This window comes from Melospiza georgiana, chromosome 8 (genome assembly GCF_028018845.1).
Source record: "Melospiza georgiana isolate bMelGeo1 chromosome 8, bMelGeo1.pri, whole genome shotgun sequence".
NCBI lineage: Eukaryota > Metazoa > Chordata > Aves > Passeriformes > Passerellidae > Melospiza > Melospiza georgiana.
Genome location: NC_080437.1, coordinates 25,775,198 through 25,794,845, shown reverse-complemented (window position 1 = coordinate 25,794,845; position 19,648 = coordinate 25,775,198). Strand labels below are relative to the sequence as shown.

Sequence of the window (19,648 nt, the reverse complement as noted above, 5' to 3'; positions counted from 1 at the left end):
CCTCCCTGAACCTGTGATTCACAGTCTCTAGATTTACAGGTCACATGTTTTTCTTTGAAGCTCCTCCTCCTTTCACCTGGAGAGGGCCAAAAAAAAAGCCAATAGAGGAGCCTAATTTTTTATCTAGCTTTGGCAGCAGCATGTTTCCTTCAGACTCTTTCTTAAATGCCTAATGTGTAGAAGAAAATGAATAAAAATTTGTTGGGAAAAAAAAGAAAAAAGACATCATCTGCCAAAGTCCATTTAACAAACTTGAACTCATGCTTACAATTTTCACAAAAAGGTTTTACCATTTATTTCCTTGCCACACACACAAATACATTCATGATTCTGATGGCTTGAGGAGTAGTATATAAACATGGATGGATGTGATCTGAACAGTGCTGCTGTTTGGTATTCCAGGAAGTCATTCACAAAGTGAAGGCTGCTTTTAATGAGGAATTTGACATCATTGTACAAAAAAAGGAGCAGGAGATAGCACGAGTGAAAGAAAGAAACCTGAAGATCCAAGAAATCTTGGAGCAGCTTGACCTTCAAGTGGAATTGTGGGAGCCAGACTTTACAGATGATGAGATTCCAGAGCGAGTGCTCACTGTTCAGGATTCAGAGGTGTCTGAAAAATGCATCTTTGTATTTGACCCATTCAAACCCAGCTTTCTAATTCTTGTCATTTCCACACACTGTGTCAGTACTGAAAACCCCTCATGCAGAGGGTGTCTGTATACTTAAAATCATCTTTTTGGCCCATTTTCTTCCCTTTCCTTTTTAGAGAGAAAAGCCTTAATAAGTTGATCTGAAATGAAAAATGTATACAAACTTAATTTTTTGCTGTTAAAAGTTTTAAATATGCCCATAAATTTGATAGAAGTTCTTTGTTTCTAACATATCAACCAGGCTTTCAGGAATTGCTTCCATAGTTAAGAGTTTCTCTGTTTTCTCTGAGTGCCATTTTGAAAAAAAAGTAGTTTTAAACTAAAAATCTAAGTATTAGAGCACACTTAGTAATGTACTTATAAATTCAATTAATTATTTACAAAGAAACACTAAATTTCTTATGCAGTAAATTCCACTGATCTTATCTGCTCGTGTGGTCAATCTTTTCCCATTTTTCTTTGCTCTCTCACCAGTCCATGTCATTGAACTAGAAGAGAAGGCATACACAAAACACAACTATAGCAACAATAGCAACAAAATAATGATGGTTTCTATTTTAGGATATTTAAATATTAGCAACAAAAGTGATGATGGTTTATATTTTAGGATATTTAAATGTAGTTTCTGTTGTTGTTCAAAATGAGAATTTTCAACTTGAGGAATATTGTCATAGAGCAGATATACAGCAAGCATTGAGAATTTGTAGTACACCATTGTCATGCTTTAACCCCAGTTAGCAACTATGCACCACACAGCTGCTCACTCACTGCCCCTTCTCACCAGGGTGAGGGAAACAATTGGAAGGGTAAAAGTGAGAAAACTCATGGGTTGAGATTAGAACAGTTTCATAACTGAAATAAAATATTATAATAATGACAACAATGATAAATAATAGTGTAATTAATGCAATTAAAACCTAATCATAAATGTAATTAAGAGGAAAATAATGAAAAGAGAAAGAAATAAAGCCAAAAAAAACCCTAACTGATGCAAATGAGAAAGAACTGCTCACCACCAACATAGCAATCCCCAGGCTGTGGGATGCACTGTACACCAGCTACTTGGAAGAAAATAAACTCCATCCCAGCCAAAACCAGGACTACCATTTTTCCAAAGGTTCTTAGTCCCTGTGATCACATTTGGAGAAAAGAAGCCTGATACAAACTTCTTCATTTTCTGCCTTCAGATTAAAGCTGAGAAATACATGACTGAAGAGGAGAAAGAGCAGGCAGAAATGCTGGCTAAGCTTGAAAAGGAAAGACGCCTTGCTGCTACAGTAAGTGAAGAAACATCCCTTTTACACATCCCCATTGTCTCTGTTTAGGCTGTTTAATTATTGCAGCACTGAAACATTCCAGTAATGTAGTATGAGAGAATAAATCTAAACTGGTAGGTATTGATGATATGTGCCTCTTCCTTCTTATTACTGTTTACAATCAGAACTACATAGGTCAGCTGGGGGAAGAAAAGATAGAATGTTAGACTCACAGTTTTTAAACATGTGCTTAGGGGCAATTTAAAATACCATATCAGGTGGCTGGGAGCTAGATACATGTGCAAATTCATGCTTCTCCTCAGTCAAGATCTTTTTGCTTGATATGTGTTTGTTGATTCAGCAGCCTCTCTTCTCCATGGTTCAGACTAGAAGATTGTAGTGCTTTCCTCTGGCTTTAAAATGCATCTATAAAAAAACTAAGATGGTTCTGTCTCCAAAACAGATGCACAATTACAACTTCCTTCTTCATAGCTTGTCAGGAGTAACCTATGCCTGTGTTCTTTCCAAAACTGCCAAAATGGCAGTTCTAGTAAGTTATTTGGCATATAAGTAACTTTACCAGAAAAAACTGAAACTTTTGGCCTGTTTCACACACATCCCCAAAAAGCATCAATCTGCTTTTACATGCTGAATAATCTAGAGGTAAACACTGTTATCATGCCCAAAACTTGCAATTGCTACACTTCCTTTTGTACCTTCAAATATTTTTTGTGGTTCTTCCCAGGATGATGATCGACTGCGTGCTCTTGAGGAAATGATGGGTGGAGTGCTGGAACTCAGGAGGGAAGACATTTTGAAAATGGTGAGATGTGTTTCTGCCATGTCCTTTAGGAAACCTGTGGGCTCCTGTGGCAATGTGAAATTCAACCAGCAAATATCTCCAAACTCAGTGACCACAAAAAGCTGGAGAACTGTAGAATTGCATTATGACCAGAGGGACTCCATAAGAGAGCATACACAAAAAAAGACCACAAGATTTTACTGCCTGTGTAGAATTACCTATCAACATCTATTCCTATCACATTGGAATACTCTGGAACATCATCTATTTAATGTACATCTAAGATATTACCATTATAACACCTATATTGTTGGGGGAAGGCTGTGATCTTACAGAAAACCACTTTGTTTCATTTAACTCACCAAATATAGATAGTACAGCAATAGAGAAAGGAAAGGATGTGAAGGAGGGCCACAGAAAAAGGATTGGTAGACCCAAGCAGTCCTCTGAATCAATCTGTTTTGGAATATTAGGACTCCACATAGAAGCTTATGGAAGCATGGAGTTAGGTTTGGGGTTCTGAAACAGAAAATTTGGTGTATCTTGTACTGCAGTAGTATTGGAGTATGAAGTTCTTGTATTTTGCAAGATCCAGTAGTGAATTCCTGTTTGCATATATATATGATATATATACAGTATAGATACACTAAAATTACTGGTGCAAGTAACGGACCAAAGCACAGAATATATATGTTACTTTGAATTAAGACTTGTATCTTCCTAAGAAATACCTTTTGTTAAATTTAGTGCATGCTGTAGTTTCTTAGTGTGCTGATGTAGACTTAATATTGCTTTTTAAACATATTATTCTTCAATACTTCCAGGATATTCCTCCACCTGATTTTTTATCCAAACCTGAGGATCTTTGGACTGAAGACGAAAAAAAAGTATTTGAAGAATATGAAAAAAAAGTCAATGAATTGAATGAAGAAAAAGAAGATTATAGACAGGTAAATTAAAATGAGGAAAAGATGGGTTTGTTCACAGTGCTCATGACCAAAGCTTCCAGTCTTTCTTAGAAGCAACTTCTAAAAATGAATGCTAATAAATAGGATAAACTAAGAATAAATGATCATCAAATATCACATGGCATATTAAATAAATCCTACCTCAGACAGAATCAGGCAGTCTCCACTTATAACAATTACTATGTGCAAAAACCTGTAAAAGATGTGATATCCTGAGAAGGTAACTTTCCTCACAAATGTACCAGTATTTCTGAAATGTGTTTTTCAGGTTCACTCCCAGAGTTGCTGATGCCATACAAAAATAATAAAATTTATTTATTCTTCAAAGTGGTATTGGAACAACATAACTTTGTAGCCTGGCAGAACTCTCTTTTCAAACAAGTAATTTCTGTGGCCTTTTGGCTGAATTATACATTTGTATATTGTGCATTCTCCATCATCTCATGTATATAGATATATATTGAGAGAGACATAAAAAGTTACTTGTTCCTCCAGATGTAATATTGCTGCTCTTGTCCTTCCCTTCCCCAGTTTCTGAGAAATGAATGGAAAAAAATTGAAGCTTCCATCAAGGAAACAACACAAAATTTCGATGAGCTTGTCCGCAAACTCTCTGTAAAGAAACTGAAATCACAGATGGTCATCTACCAGGTATTGCAAAAAGCATTAATTTTTCATCTGTACCTCTGTGCAGCAGAAATTTTAACTTTTTTATTACAATCATTTCACAGGAAGAACTCAAAATAATCAATCTCATTTACACTTTACTGTTGGATGAAGAGTTGGACACCAGAGAAGCTGGACTTCATAAATTCCTTATGAAAAAGAAGAAAGAAAAAGTAAGTTATCATTTGGAATGCTGTTGTTGGGAGTAATGTAATGTTTAAAGTACAGTTTCATGTGAAGTCTACTCTTTCCAAACCAAAATCTTGCCATAAAGGACTTTCTGACAATTTACAGTCTTTTTTTTTTCAATTTGTGCAGGTGACATACATTATAAATACTTCTGGTTTTCTTGATAGGTTCTCAGCTCAGTTCACCTTTGGTAAAACTTCATACATTCAGAAGGGCATGCTGCTATTTGTTTGCTACAAAGAATATTCTTTTCTACCTGGTATCAAGCTGAAAGTACAGCAGTTGGTCTAGGTTTCAGTGCAAGTCTCTTACTATGGTAGTCTGCAGGTTGCTTCTGGCTTTTGGGACAATATTATCCCATTTGCCCACTTTGTCTTTATGGAGCTGTTCATGAGTCCTCAGATAATAAATATGCTGCTGCCTCCACATGTCAGCTCTCCTGCTCAGCCTGTGTGTGTTTGGAGCTGCCAGCAGCCCATTGTGAGCTGCAGGGAGGGATTCCCAACAGGCATCTAGCCCCCACCACTGAATTGGCTGGACTGGTTTTAAAGCCATCTGAGGCCAAGAGTATACAAGCTTACAATTTTCAAATTATTTCCCCTCATTTTCTAAATGGCCTCATTGGTACAACTTTTGGTCCATGGAAACTGTCAAAAACTGTCACAACAACAAGTTTGTCATACAACAGAACTGTCTCCCCAGCAGAGTATTAGAATTTAACAGCCTCTATAAAACATGACTTTAATATCCTTATACATAGCAGAGCTCTGCCATGACAATGGGGAAATTGCATTCTAAAGTTAAGAACTCTCCACTGAACAACATTTGGGATTTTTTGACTGGTCTTACCTGAGATGACATGAAAGTAAAGAGAAATCTCTGTAGAAAAATGGTATCAACGTACATAGTTACATTCAGTGTTTCAAAGGGCTTGTAAGCATTTCTTTTGAAATGTGTTAAATTCTTAAGCAGCAGTTAGTTTAATTTTACAGCACTTCATCTTCTAGCAGTACCTGTAAGTGACCGCTGAAGAAGGCACTGTATGGTTACTTAAAATAACTCACAAGGTTATCTCTAGAAATAAGAATGTGTGAGCTTCATCACTGTGTGTGAATAGCCATCCACTGCTTCTGCTGCTTTTTTCATTCCTGAAATCTCTCGGTTTTACTACAGGTCAAGGGTGCAAGAAAAATCCTGGCTGCAAAACAGGCTGTTGAGGCTTGCACAGGCCCCTATAAAGAGGCATTACATGAAGAGAAGGTGAGACTTTTGAAAACACAAGGAGTTTCAGAATTCAGAGTTTCATTAAAAGTTAATGTTATATCTTCATAATGAGAAGAATGTACTGCTCTGTAAGCAAGAGTTGTGGCCAATTCACTGATCAATGAAATTAGGCAGTAAAGGACAGTGTGTGCATAGAAGAGTTTATGAAATAGTGCAGATTCCTGTGATGTTTGGGAGCACTTGCAAAAGTGCTGCATCCAGTATTTCTAAGATATGGGCAAGTTGATGCTTTTTTAAAAAATAATATTGTGGTAACAAAGCTTTCTTCCTCCCTCCCAGAACCTGGAACATGGTTTTGTGAAGCAGTTTGCCCATACACCTGGCAGTCTCTTTGAGGAGCTTCTACAACTTTATAAACATCGACCAGAGTAAGATCCCCTCTGATTCCATTATTTAAATACTAATCTTCCTTGTGAGTCAAGAATGAGAATACTATGTATTCTAATAGTCTAAATTTTATTGCCTGCTTGTTGTGGAATAGTTGACAATAGCTAATTTCCAGTCACACTAAAAATTGCTATTTTGAATATACTTTTCCTTATTTATTCCACAAAATCTATTTTAAATGCAATCTAAGCAATCATCAGGTTCCAAGACAATATTATTGTTTGGTATAGTCTTATCTGTTTGCTTTTTGCAAGAGATTGAGAGTATGAAACATTCTTAGTTATTTGTGACCTTCTGCTATGCAACAGAAAATACAAAGTACATCCTGTCTATGGTCTATGTGTGCTCTAGGATCCCAGATACAGAAATCCTCCTTGACACAGCTAACCCCTATGTGAAGGGATCACCTGAGGATTACCAAGGTGCAGTTTCCCTTTTAATGAAAGCCATGGATGAACTGGATAGACCTGAGCACATGCCTAGTGGCTTAGACCGGTCTGTGTGGGAACGTTTTTGTCTAGCTAGAAGAAATAAAATGGAGAGCGAGGAGCTGGTATGTAAAATTCTTTATTTTGCCCATATACTTCTTGATATTTTTGAATCTTAAATTTTAGTGGAGTTCTCATGTAGAGTCAAGCTAGTGGTGAAATAACAATGCAGGGTACATATACTCCCTTGGCCTTTGAAAATTTGTTCTGGCTACATTCAATTCAGAATAACAGGTGAACCTGTTCTCTAGTTCTAGCTGTAGTTCTTCAGAGGAAAAATTAGCCTATTAGTATGGATGGATTTGATCAGAATGATTGTCACCTTGATATGGTTTCATTAAAAATAAAAACCCATCATTTTCCTTTTCTCTATCCATACAAAAAAAAACCTATAAGGTATTTGATTCCCTTTATCTGTTGAAGTCATCCTCTCCCATAAGCATTCTACACTTGCACCAATGCATTCTGATATTTTTCTAGACTTAACAAAAGATGGTTCTGGAGATGTATTTGTTAATTATAAAAGCATGAATGAATAAATCTGAATTATCCAGAGACAGATATACATGAAATTTTACCAAAAGAGAAGAAAATATTATTTCCCTCCACATGAATACTCATATATGAACAAATAATTTCCTGAGCATAGTATAAGGCTTAACCTTTATGTCTTATATGCTGTACTGAGATTCTCAAAATACTGGGCTGCATATTTATATATAAAGATATCTTCTTAAGAACTTGGCTTTTCTGTCCTCAAAGAAGCTTGCCCTGACATGCTGACAAAGTTGAAAAGGTTGGGAATGTCACAATGTTGCTTGCCTAGGTGAAATGGAAGACCCTGGCACTGGCAGAGATGCAGGGCTGTCTCCATAGAAGAACAGAGGAAAATGATAAGATGAAGTCAGAACTGGAGAAAGCTTTCCAAGAACTCACTTGGTAATTTTTTATCTTTTCCTGTGTTCAGCTGATCTTTAATACTCCACTAACACAGAACCAAAAGTTACAAACAAAATCATTCACTTCTGTTCTCCTGCACTCTTTTATCTAGGTTTCATAAATTCCAAAGTAAAATATAAAGGAAAATGGGCCCTGGCTGGAAGTCTCTTCTGTTTTCTTTCCAATTGATATTAAGATTTCATTTCAGTAATGACATTTTCCCCACAACATTGCTTAGTGTATGTTAAACTGAATCCAGTGCTTGAAAACTTTAAGTGTATATATACCATAAGTTCCAGATTTTGTAGTCACTTCAGCAGCAAACAGAAGACAGAGTCTGGAAAAGAGTAAGCCCTACATGAACATACCACCTGCCAGTAATAAATATAAACATTGAGAATCATGGGAGGATTTCTGTAATCCTGTTGAAATCACTAAACACTGTTTTTGTTTTTTGCCATCTTAGGCTGAAAGAGGAGAAGATAAAGCTTCAGCAGAATTTGATTGTCCAGTTTTTGCTAAAACAAGGACAGGTGGAATTGGATGGTACTCAGATCCCAGAGTACAGTGATGCTGTTCTCATTGATAGGAGTGTTGTTGAGGAACTGAATCGCAATGTTGCGGTAATTTACATTATCTGGAGGAGATTTAAGCTTCCTAAACAAATGTATTGTCCTTCAGGGGCTCAGCTTTTTCTCCAGTCTGACATCTAGTTTCAATTCATTACAACACACCAGCAGGCTCAATTGTTATCTAGAAGCTATTAAGCATTCTCTAATGTCTCTTCTGATGATGTAGAGATTGCAGTGCAGACTGCTTTCTTGATGTTTGATCAATACAGTTCAGGTCAATGAAATGGTGACAGGCTTTAGACACACCATCACTTACACATACATTGTAACTAGAAAATGCTAATATCATGGGCACCAGACCAAAAATTCCCTTGAGGCAAACTTACAGCCATGTTAAAAAGCATTCAAAGAGTGGCTCACATTAAATTTAAAAATTCATAGTTTCTTATGTAAGGTGAAATTGGTGATGATACTTAAAACAGTTTTTCATACCCTCATGAAATGTTCTTTTTTAAGGCATTCTAGCTGTACAAAAATTGTCTTTTACTGCTACTGCACAAAGCCTTCTGTAACATATGCAAAATAACTTAAACAGAGCAAGCTTGTATTTTGTAGACCTAAACTGCCTTTCCATTCTGATGTAAGATAGATTGATGGGGCGAGAGGTTAGTTGTCATTTTCTTCATCTATTTCCATGATCTAAGGCTGTGACACAGAGCATAAAAGAGAAAGAACTTCCTTAAAAGATAACCATCTGGAGTAAGTCTGGAAAGAGGCATAAAGTATAGCATGTTTAATTGACTAAAATTATGACTTTGGAAACTTGCCCATCTTGTTGCAAACAATTATTCCATAATCTGTTAAGTGTGTTAATTAAGATTGATCTATTTTTTTAGGCTCAAGGAGAAAAAAAAATTACTGCCATGGTAGAATTTAAGGACTTCTCCAAAGGGATAATACAGCTGGAATGGGAACACAAGAAAATGAAAATGCAGATACAAGATCTGAAAGAGAAGGCTCGGGATATTGTAATCCTACCTATTTCAAAAGATTGCCAGCTAGTGAGTTGCTTTTTCTGATTTATATTTCAACTGTAGAAAATTATGCTGCCTGTACCTATAAGAAAGATCATTTATATTTGTACCTCATAAATCTCTTATTACCAGAGAAACATGATTCCTAGTAGGTCAGCAATTCAGCTTTCAAAGGGAAGTCTTACTCGTGAGATTGAGCAGTGATGAAATTCTTCGGGATGTTACAGTGTTAAATTAAGGCAAAATTAGCCCTAACTCAGTGTTTCAAAATTGGCCTTGAATAAGGAACCAGAATTTTGCAGCCACAAGGAACAGATCTCTTAAATCGAGCAGTCCTTTGTAAGTGGAAGTCTGAGGTGCCCCCAGCTGGTATGGCACAGCCATTTTTTAACTTTGCTCTGCTCGGAGCCGGAGGTTCCTGGGGGAGCCTCAGCGGGTCCCACCCTCTCGCTGCCATTCGCTGGCCCAGCCCGGCAGGCAGGAGGGGCGGCCGCCAGCATGTCAGCACCTACACAGCTTCCAACAAGCCCCGCTGGCAGGCAGGAGAAAGAGGTAAAGGTTGTGGGACACGGCCAAGGATACCACTGGGAGAAGAAAGGTTGTAGGAAATGCCTGGGGGTATTGCAATATGGGATGTTGAAAACTGTAGGGAAATCTTACAGTCATATGCTGATGAAGTGTGTGGCATAAAGGTTTGGAGTAAGGGATGTTGAAGGATGGGTAGGCTGAAGATACAGCAGTGGGGACAGCTGTAAAGCACAGAGGAAAAGGAAAGTGTTGGACAGCAGGTAAGGATATTGCAATTCAACCAAAGGATTAGAAGAAAATTCAAAACATATGTTTTGCTTAATCTTCATTTGTATTGCTGCTCTACAAAATGCATGTTCTGAATCACAGCCACAGGATTGGCTAACACCTATCACCAGAACAGCTTTCCAAAGAGGTGTTGTGACAGTGCATTGAAAAATTCTTGTGGCAAGTTTATCATCAGTGTTGCCGTTAGCTCTATTCATTAAACTGATGAGCAGAGCTCTTGCCCTTCAGAGTTAAACTGCCCATAGTAAAGGCATTTACCAGTTTAATCAGAATTTGAATGCCCTGAGGGAATTTACTTAGGTCACTTTTGGATTAGAATATGGGGTTAGTGGGAAAGATAAGGTAACAGATACCCCAACAACAGGAATGGAAAGAAAGATGGTTTATGAAAATGTGTGTGAGCAAGGACTTGAGATTATTTGGAATGAGGGCTGCTAATGAAGCAGTGAGTGAAAGAAGTTTAATTCTGTAGGCAAGGAGCCCCTTCTGGGTCTTTCCTGTTTCTCCTCCTGTAACTAGAACAGTCCACAGGATTCTCCCTGTCACTTTGGTGGGACAGTACTCTGGAAGGATGAATCTACATCTACAGAAACCTGTCTACTGCTGTTATAGATCCATAAAACATTATGGGGTTTACCATTTGTCATTTGATAAAGAGGTATTTTAGTAGCAGTGTGCTCAAGGAAAAAAATCAATAAATTCTGATATGTCAGTTACTATGCAGATAGAACAATAAAAGAAGTAAGAATGATTAGGAAGCCATTAGACAGAAAATAATAATTTTCCTCTGTAGCCTAAAGACAGACTGCCTCCAGCTATGTTAGCTTAGATTACAAGCAAAAGCATACCTTGGGGTTTTGACAGCCTCAGCATACTTGTTTGGCCCTTGTTTCCATTACAAATATATAATAAATAACATCCTTTTTAACAGCTGCACAGTCTAGGTACTCCCACAGCATCCAAGCATATCTTTACAAGGTCCATTTATGATCAATAGTAAGCTTTACCACTGCAGAATTCCAGTGTTTTGAGTTCCACATAGTATGATTTTCTTCATAGAAGGGTGGAATTGTTGAGAATGAACAGGCATAAGATCATTTCTTTCTGGTTTTATTTTTTCAGTTCCTAACTGTGCATAACTACGACACCCACACTGCTCAGCAGCTAGCAGGGATGGAGCAGAGCCTCAGCGTCATGGATAAGGTAAATCCAAGGGAATCACCACATCTGAGAGACACATAGATATATAAATATAGATATATCATGTATTTGTCCATCTGGTTTTCAATAGTTTCCTCAGCTTGAGCTGTGCTGTCTGCAGCAGCAGCTCTCTAGTGTTTGGAAGCACTCATCACATGTGGATTGCTGCAGAGATGAAGCCTGGCTTCTTGCTCTGTTACTGGAATTAAATACTTTCCTACCCTGAACATCTGAATGCAGATATGCTAAACATTTCTTACACAGCACTGCCTGTAAGTCATTTCTCCATTCCTAATGAAGCATTCTTTCCATCTTCAGTGTTTAATGTTTCTTTCCAGGAGCACCAGCCTGTTCAAAGTATCCCTCCCCTTTGTATTCAAAATAAGAGACACAACAATCTGATTGGCTGGCTGCTTCATGCATTTCATCATTCAAATTATGACTGTCCTTTTTTTTAAAGTGATTTCACTGGATTTTCTCCAAGTTGTGCTAATTGGCATCAGCTTCCTCTTCCTCTTAGAGCTTTAGAATTTATCTTGTCCCTTTACAGCCCATCCATCAGTTTCAGCAGCTTAGAGCATGTCCTTAACTCACTGATTCCATTGACTTCCTTTTCTCCCTTTGCCTTTCAAGTTTTATCTTTACTATGTCTTTCTTCCTGACCCATACCTTTTTATTCCTTGGCTGCTCCTTAAATTAGAACTCCATAAACTGAGATACCATGTGTGAAAGACACTTTCCAAAGTAAATCCTATCATGTGCTACTAGTCAATTCAACATACACTAGAGTTTATTAAGGTACAACACAGTGCTTAAAATTATAACTTTTTATAATTATAAATTTGTCTGAACAGTTTTTGTATGACCTCATATATTTGCTTTATTCATCTCAAAATGGACAGTTGCACAAGAAGAATGTGAAAAACCATCAGAAAAAAGTCAGAGAGCTGAAGAAGTGCATCTGTCTGAAAGAGCAGGAGAACTATGAGCTCAGCCTGCAGCTGAAGGAAATGCTTGTCTCTGTGTCAGAAAGGATGCACATCTTCGAGGCAGCTGGTGAGTCCAGTGAGGCATTTAGGCACAGGCAAAGAACATTCAAAAATAACTGCAAGGCTGGACAGTGCTGTTCTCCACCTTTAGCTGAGGGACAAGGAATGCCTGTCTGTTACTGTATGTGCACAATGAGCAGAGTCCTTCCTGCCAAAACCTACCATGGTTACTGAAGAGCTACCTGGAGACTCTTGTGGCTCTTGTAACCAAAGCTAGCTGAATTCCTGGAAATGTTCAAGTCAAAATATTATAGTCATTAATGACTTCAACACAATTTCATTTTTTTCTGAGAGCTGTTCAATGGGCTTCTTTCCACCCTTCCAAGAGAACGGAGAAAGTAATGTGGAGCTAAGAATAGTATTCACTATTAGGAAAACTTAGAGAGATCTTTCCACTAGTGGAAAACAGTTACAGATTTATAAGACAGTGGGTACTTGCTAGAAGCTAAAGAAAGCATGTCCAGTGCCTTTTTGAAATATTTTGACCACACATCCCCTCTGAGCACAGGCTAACACTAACACTTTGTTTTCTGCAGACACACGGGATATTTCTGAGAAGATCACAAGGCAGCGTTACCAAGAGATTGTGAAGCAGAAATATCTACGGAACCTTATAAAGGAACAGGAAAAACAGCTTGCACTTCTTCAGTCAAAACTTGAAAGTTGGAATCCAAGAACACTCCATATTATTTAAAAATCAGAGATTAATAATAGATGAATAATACCATGGTCTTATCTAAGGGAAGAGAGTTTTGACAGCTGATTCTTCTCCTTCTGAACTTTTCTTTCCATAAATTGTTTCTTCCGTAATTCCTTTAAATAACTTCCATTTGAAATATGCATAGTTGTCTGATTTGTATTTTTTACACCTGGTCTTAACCCCATTATATTTCAGGTGATGAGATTTATTTCTACTGGTTTTATTGTATAAACTGTATAGCTCATTATAGAAAAGAACCATGTGTGCAAGCTGGCCCCACCCCAAAGGCAGCTGTGCCTTATTGTGGTATAATCACCCACAGCCAGCAGGAACTGTGGCTGCTGCCACGGGCAGAATCACAGGAAAAGCAGGTTTGGAAGCATCTGGCCTCCTGAAATAGTTGCTGGCATCTCCCACCCCTTTACACTGAGGTGCAGAGTATTTTCCTGCCAGCTCCTTCCACAACAGCTAAGAAAAATAAAGGACCTGTGATAAAGTTACCTACTGCTGGAGCCCATTCTGCCCTCTCAGGCATTGTCCCTGCTTTTTGTTTCCCTGCTCCATGGTGTGGGTCAACCCTTCTCCTTTCATAAAGTCACATGACATCTTAACCCATTTAATTGTGAGAGCAACAAATAGCTTTGATGCCTTAGCTTAAAATTCTACTATGTCAGTTGTGATCCTGTACATGTTTTTTCGCTTTGCCATCTCTACCTGGGATTTGTAAGGATTCTAATTACATCTCACTACAAGACCTTTTGTCTTCTGCTGAAGAAGCAGCATCATTCCAACTCCAAGGAAGTGAACTGGCCCCTGCACCAGGCACCATCATCTTTTTGCATATGCCTAAAGAGGCAGAGAAATAGTGCTTTAATACTCAAATAATGATTTGCAATAAAGGCTGTTCTGCATTAATTCTCTCTGGACAGCAAAAGTCAGTATTCTTAAGAGCAAATTGTAGGTACAGGCTGAAGTCTAATGAGCCTTACCAATGGTTAATAGGTTCTGTATGATCTTTGATTTTCTTTCTCTTGAGCTGTCTAAGAAATTACTCCCTTATTAAGGTAACAGGATATAGCACCTGCAAACAAAAAAGGCAGGGTATAAGCAATAAGAAAACAAGATTCCTAGCAGGGAGAGTTGTATAGTCATTAAGATTTATGTATTGTTACACTTGAGAAGCAGTGATTTTAGGGAAAATAAAAAACAAAAGGTACCATGATGAAAAAATAAGCATTTTCAAGTTAAATAAAAACAACTTTCAAAAAAGGCATTTGTTGGAGAATAAATGGAATTGTAAAGATTTATTGAGCTTTGTGATGCTGTATTTGAAGCAATCCCATTAAACAAGGCCTTGTTTTTCTTATTTATTTGAAGAGAGGAAACACCTTGGCTCTAGATGTAGTAGAATAGAAAGCTGGTTTCAATTTTCTTGCCTTCCCTTCTATTACCTCAGGCTGTGGCAGAATGCTTATGAGACAGCAGCTCTGCAGAGACTGTCTGGACCAGAACCTGAAAGCAACTGCATTATGACATATTTTCCTCAGTAGGAGTTAAAGCTAGTGAAAACATCTTATCTCAGCTCTGGAATATTACCATCATGAAAATCAGTTATCTTCACTTAACTCACAAAATGCTGTCATTAGCACCAGGCAGACGTGTAAAATGGGTGTATCTATAAACAAACTGCACTCTTCCCCATCTGAACATCAACAGAATTGACAATCTTGAGTTATTTCAGTACAAGTAACCATGCAGAGACTAATTAAAAAAATGACTTCTTTCTACCTGTTAAACTATGACTTTATTTTTATTAAATAAAAATTCACTGACCAAGTCATTAAGCCAGATTCTCCAAAACATCACCAGTTTGTTTTTTTTCCATTAAGTAATGCCTTTTACAGTGCCTACTGTATGTATGCACACAGCTTTACAAGTATCTCTGGAGAAAACCTCCTAACCTCAAAGCATAAAGTCCATTGTCTGACCAACACTTCTGACACAATCAGTATTTATTCAGTCTTTTCTGCTTTTGTGTCTGTGCAAAGAAAGCTCTGCAGCTGTAGATTATGCATCTACAAAATCTTCTTCTGTTCTGCTGTAGTGCAGTAACTGGTCTTCTAAGCCAAAGGTGTCGATGAGCTGAGTGAGACTCACTTTCGTGCCATCTGCAGAAAAGGCCGACTGCAGCTCATAGAGCATCAGCTGGGTGCTGCTCCTCCACTTCACTATCAAAGCCTGCAGCTCACACAGGTTGTTCTGAAATTGGAACAGACAAAAAAGAGTCATCATCTGCTGCCAGCAGATATTCGTATAAAATGCCTTCAACTGAGACAATACACAAGCAGCACAGTAAAACACCAGTGAGTATTGCCTCACCTTGGATCTGTACATCTTCACCATTTTGAGCCTACGCAGCAGCTCCTCCTTCTCCTGCACTTGTTTCTCCAGCTTCACTTTCTCTTCAAGGGACTCCTGCTGACCAACATCAACTTGCAGCACATCTGAATCCTCTGCTGATCCACAGGGATCACTCTCCTGTGAGGGACTTTTGAAACATGTATGTCCAGTGCCATTTCCTTCCAGGCTTTCAGAACCATCTTGTAACCTGGAGCAGTCTGCCCTTGTCTCTGGCAAGCACTCAGTGGCAGCACCAGCAGTGTCTTTTTCTTCTGTGTCTGTTTTGAGCCGCTTTGCCACTGTAAAACTGGCATTAAATGAACGTCTTGTTTTCCTTAATCGTTCCCTCAGAGCTGCACTCATTTGCTAAAAAACAAAATAAATAAACCCAGAAAACCCAGGTGGTTAGAATATTCTTAAATTTTTATCAAATCTCAAATAGCTGTTTAGCAATCATTATTATTTACATAGAATATGTAATATATTTAACTATCATTTTAAAGCTAGACTTCCTAATTCTCTGTACAGCCTTCAAAAACTTGAACAAAATCAACTTGTTCCTCTCACATGTATTTGCACACACAGCTGCAAGATATGGAAAGGTGTAGCTCCACATTTTATTGGACAAAATCCAATATTCTAGTGAGGTAAACTTACTCATCTAGTGTTTGTGTAAAAGAAATATAGTATAAAATTAGCCAAGTTGAAATATGCTATCAATTTCCCCTCTAGTTTAATGGAGATAAGGGTTTAATGGAGGTATGTTCTGTATTCTAGAATATATTAGAAATACCTGTATAGTTTTGACCTGTTCATGCTTCAAGATACTTCACAACCATCTAAAAAGATTTTCTGTTCTTCAAAATAACTATTTTTAATAATCTAACATTTTTATTTATAGAAATGCACTAAAATACAGGAGTGAGGGGTTAGTTATGGAATTCTTTCAAACCAGGCCTGTCCTGCATAGATCTGGATGCTGAGTGTGACAGTACCACCACTTCACATCCCAGGGTAAGACCAAAGCAGAGCTCAGCACTATGGAGAAGATACAAACTGAAATCATTGTACTTTGTTCCACTCAGGCAGGAGTCACAGAAGGTCATCCTGCATGTACAGCAACCCAGAAAATTGGGATCTGAGAAAACTGAAGATGACAGGTTAAAAGAAAGAAGCAAAAAAATCCATCACACACCCTATATAATATTTAAATTTATTAGTAAGACATTGGGTTATGTTGCTGCATCACTTTGTTTTCACAGCAAACATCTGCATTTTCACAGCAAAGCACCCCAGGCACTTTCCTTACCTGCACAGCCTCCCAGCTACAGGTATAAGGTGCCTGTCTCTAGCCTTCCAGCAAGCAGCATCTCAGTGACTTCTGACTCCTGCATGATTTCACAGGCATTCCTTTTACTAGGAACAATCATATTATTGGAAAAGTAGAAAGTTTTCATACCTGTTTCCCTGAACTGGTCCCTGGTGCAGGTGGTGCCCCAGCATCCTTCGGAGTACTGCACAAAGATGGCAATTTATCCAGCACTGACTCTTCCATCTCGAGATGAATAGCTGTCTCTGTTAAATGACAGAATGAATTATGGTGTCATTGTCACCTGATTATAATGAGCCCTTGGCTGCAGAAACGAGTAAAAACTCTAATATTAAATTCTAAGGCTTATTTTCTAACTGGCATGTTCAGAAAGGACATCTGCATAAATTACACAACTGTTTCATGTGTAAGTAGCATCTTGCTTTGTGAACAGCTTTTCTTTGAGAGGATGCATGACACTACTAAATGCCATAAAGTCCTTTACTATCCATTTAATATATTATTTTTCCCCTCACTCCTAAAGCTCTGTGGAGCCAGGAAGGTTTTTGTTGTCCACAAAAATAAACAATCTTTTCTATAGAACAATATAATTGGGTATCCAGGTCTCTGAAAACAATCCACTCTCATTTGATCCTTCTGGGAGTGCTGCTTAAAAAAGTAATTACTCACACAGGTGGAAGTTTTGATTAACAGGAAACATCCCAAGCTCACTCAGAAAGGCACCTTAATTAAAATGGTTAAGTCACACCTCCCAGCATGAACCAACTTCAAATCAATTTGGCAATGTTTAATTTCATTTAGCAATTGTGAACCACCTACTAATGACCAGAATGCAGCTGGAAAATCAACAGCTATACCTCCACTCACCTGCAAATTGCAATTACAAGTTTTGAGACAGAAGCCTCTCAAGAATAAAATCCTGCAAACAAAAACTAGGCAACAGAGGGCTGGCACAAGGGGCTGCCTTTTCACAGATGAAAACTGCCAAAGCTTCAGTATGCCAAAGCCTTAATAGCCCAGCAATCCTTGTCTTCCTGGCTTGATACCAAAGGATGGAGGTCCTCATTTATCTTAGAAGTCAACATTCCTTCCCAGCTATTCAAAATTGAACATATGGTACTCGATTAAAAAAACCCAGACCTTAGTAAGGAGTTTAGTTAATTGGGTATTTTAGTTTTCTATCAATTAAACAGGAAGCCCAGAGCATCCATTAAATATAATCAAAGTTTAATACTATTATTTCTTTTTGTAAGGAAGAGCCTAGAAAAAGCAACATCATTCTTATGCATACTGTATATGACAAATATGTTGTGAGTCTTTGCAAGGAGCAAAATAATTTTAAGCCTAAGAGAGAGCTTTAAAACCCCCAAGCAATCCTACGATTCTCTGCCTTTACTTTCTATGGAAATTCGTCTTTAAATGACCATAACTAATACTTTTTCCACTGCTTTGCTAATGCTGTTACTTGGCAGCATATTCACACAGATCTCCCGCACTCTTAAAATCCTTTTCCTGTATCTTCGGCTATGAATCCTTGGCATTCTCAACCAGTAATGCTGTTCATCACACAAAAATTTCTGTCCAGCAAGTAAAGAAATTTTGAGTTAGAAGGGGAAAAGACAATTTTGCTTTTCAATACTTACTTGACTTTTGCACTTTGGGTACGTCTGTAACTGTCCTCTGTTTTCCTGCTTATAGCTACGTTATATAAAGGCGCTCACTCCTTTTACTGTCTCAACAACAAAAGGCTCTATTAACACTCAATACTTTTAACACTCTATTAACACAATACAATTAACACTCAAGCTTTTGCCCTGCTAGTTTTCCACCCGCAGAGAAGCAAGATGAACCCTGGGGAAGCCATAAGCACGGCCACAGACCTGTGGAGCTCGTTCTGAGGTGCTACACCCCAAAAACGCAGGCACAGCACCGACCCGCAGGGCTGGGGAGCGAAGGGAGGCCCCTGGGGCAGCACAAACCCCAAAGGAACGGGGAGAAAGGGGAAAGAACGCGGCGGAACCGCCCTTCCGTCCCCGCTCCCCTCAGCGCTTCAACCTCCCGCGGCCGGGCCGGGGCGGCCCCGCGCCTGCGCACTGCGCGTGCCCGGGCGGCGCCGGCTGCTCGCGCCTGCGCGCGGCGGGAGGCGCTGTGGGGCTGAGGGGCGGGCTGGAGCCTGAGGGGGGTCCTGATTCTTCTCCCGGTCCTGATCCCCGTCCTGATCCCGATCCCGCGAGTGAGAAACGCGGAGCATCCCCTGAGGCCTCCTTTTCCATCTGAGCATGCCAGGGGGTGCTGTGTCTCTTAGGCCAGCGTGGGCCCGCCATTCATGGCTGGCGTCTGGGCCGAGGTCAGGTGTCACCTCACAGAATCAGGCTGAAAAATTAAGATCATCGAATGCAGCCTATGACCCAGCTCCACGATGTCAACTAGACCACGGCACCAAGTGCCATGTTCAGTCTTAAACGCTTTCTGGGGTGGACCAGGACCTCCCTGGGCAGTCTGTTCAAATTCCACTCAGCATTTCTGTGCAGAAATTTCTCCTAGTGAGCAACCTAAACCTTCTCTGGCCTAGCTGAAGATGATAAGACAATGTCCCTGCAAGTGTCCCTGTGCCAGGGAGGGGGATTCTGCCTCCCCATGGATAGCACAGTAGGCCCTTTTGTCACAGCCAGGGGAACCACAGCTCTCCATCTCAAGCTGCAAAAGCCTTTATCCCAGGAACTGTCTCCTCACATAAGGGGAAAAAATGTAACTGAGGGACTCACTGGGAGATGTGTGACCTCAGCAGCACTGTTATGATTGTGGGAAAGAAGAGATAATGAAGACATTTGACTGGCGAAACAGGGAGATTGTGACCGTGAGAAGGAGCAATCCCAGCTGTGGCTGCACAGTGCAGTTCAGGATTAGAGAGCTCC

At 39.0% G+C, this 19,648-nt stretch overlaps 2 protein-coding genes across 3 annotated transcripts in view; one reads left to right on the top strand and one right to left on the bottom strand.

Annotated features, from left to right (window-relative positions):
* CFAP43 (cilia and flagella associated protein 43) overlaps window positions 1-13,143 on the top strand; it is a 42,708-nt gene extending 29,565 nt beyond the window's left edge. Inside the window, exons 25-39 of the mRNA XM_058029617.1 lie at window positions 403-609; window positions 1,841-1,930; window positions 2,655-2,732; window positions 3,536-3,661; window positions 4,211-4,330; window positions 4,411-4,518; window positions 5,708-5,794; window positions 6,098-6,186; window positions 6,557-6,758; window positions 7,520-7,632; window positions 8,099-8,255; window positions 9,101-9,265; window positions 11,177-11,257; window positions 12,157-12,310; window positions 12,840-13,143. Of these exons, the coding sequence (XP_057885600.1) occupies window positions 403-609; window positions 1,841-1,930; window positions 2,655-2,732; window positions 3,536-3,661; window positions 4,211-4,330; window positions 4,411-4,518; window positions 5,708-5,794; window positions 6,098-6,186; window positions 6,557-6,758; window positions 7,520-7,632; window positions 8,099-8,255; window positions 9,101-9,265; window positions 11,177-11,257; window positions 12,157-12,310; window positions 12,840-12,997 (1,935 nt within the window). The 3' untranslated portion in view covers window positions 12,998-13,143. The remainder of the gene's footprint in view (window positions 1-402; window positions 610-1,840; window positions 1,931-2,654; window positions 2,733-3,535; window positions 3,662-4,210; window positions 4,331-4,410; window positions 4,519-5,707; window positions 5,795-6,097; window positions 6,187-6,556; window positions 6,759-7,519; window positions 7,633-8,098; window positions 8,256-9,100; window positions 9,266-11,176; window positions 11,258-12,156; window positions 12,311-12,839) is intronic.
* SFR1 (SWI5 dependent homologous recombination repair protein 1) lies at window positions 12,999-18,762 on the bottom strand. 2 transcript variants are annotated; one of them, XM_058029619.1, is made up of 4 exons: window positions 18,614-18,762; window positions 16,863-16,978; window positions 15,383-15,769; window positions 12,999-15,262 (listed from the first exon to the last, which is right to left on the bottom strand). In XM_058029619.1, exons 2-4 carry the CDS (start codon window positions 16,956-16,958, stop codon window positions 15,071-15,073), a joined length of 675 nt encoding a protein of 224 aa, XP_057885602.1. In that variant the 5' UTR covers window positions 16,959-16,978; window positions 18,614-18,762; the 3' UTR covers window positions 12,999-15,070. The 2 variants fall into 2 exon arrangements, with proteins under 2 accessions (XP_057885602.1, XP_057885601.1); XM_058029618.1 differs by having other exon boundaries at window positions 13,000-15,262; window positions 18,377-18,762.
* Between the last annotated feature and the right edge of the window lie 886 nt (window positions 18,763-19,648).

Coding starts and splice junctions, on each gene's coding strand:
- SFR1 (XM_058029619.1), bottom strand. CDS start 16,958: ATGGAAGAGTCAGTGCTGGATAAATTGCCATCTTTGTGCAGTACTCCG. Junction 15,770..16,862: donor GGACCAGTTCAGGGAAACAG/GTATGAAAACTT, acceptor TTTGTTTTTTAG/CAAATGAGTGCAGCTCTGAG. Junction 15,263..15,382: donor TGAAGATGTACAGATCCAAG/GTGAGGCAATAC, acceptor TTCCAATTTCAG/AACAACCTGTGTGAGCTGCA.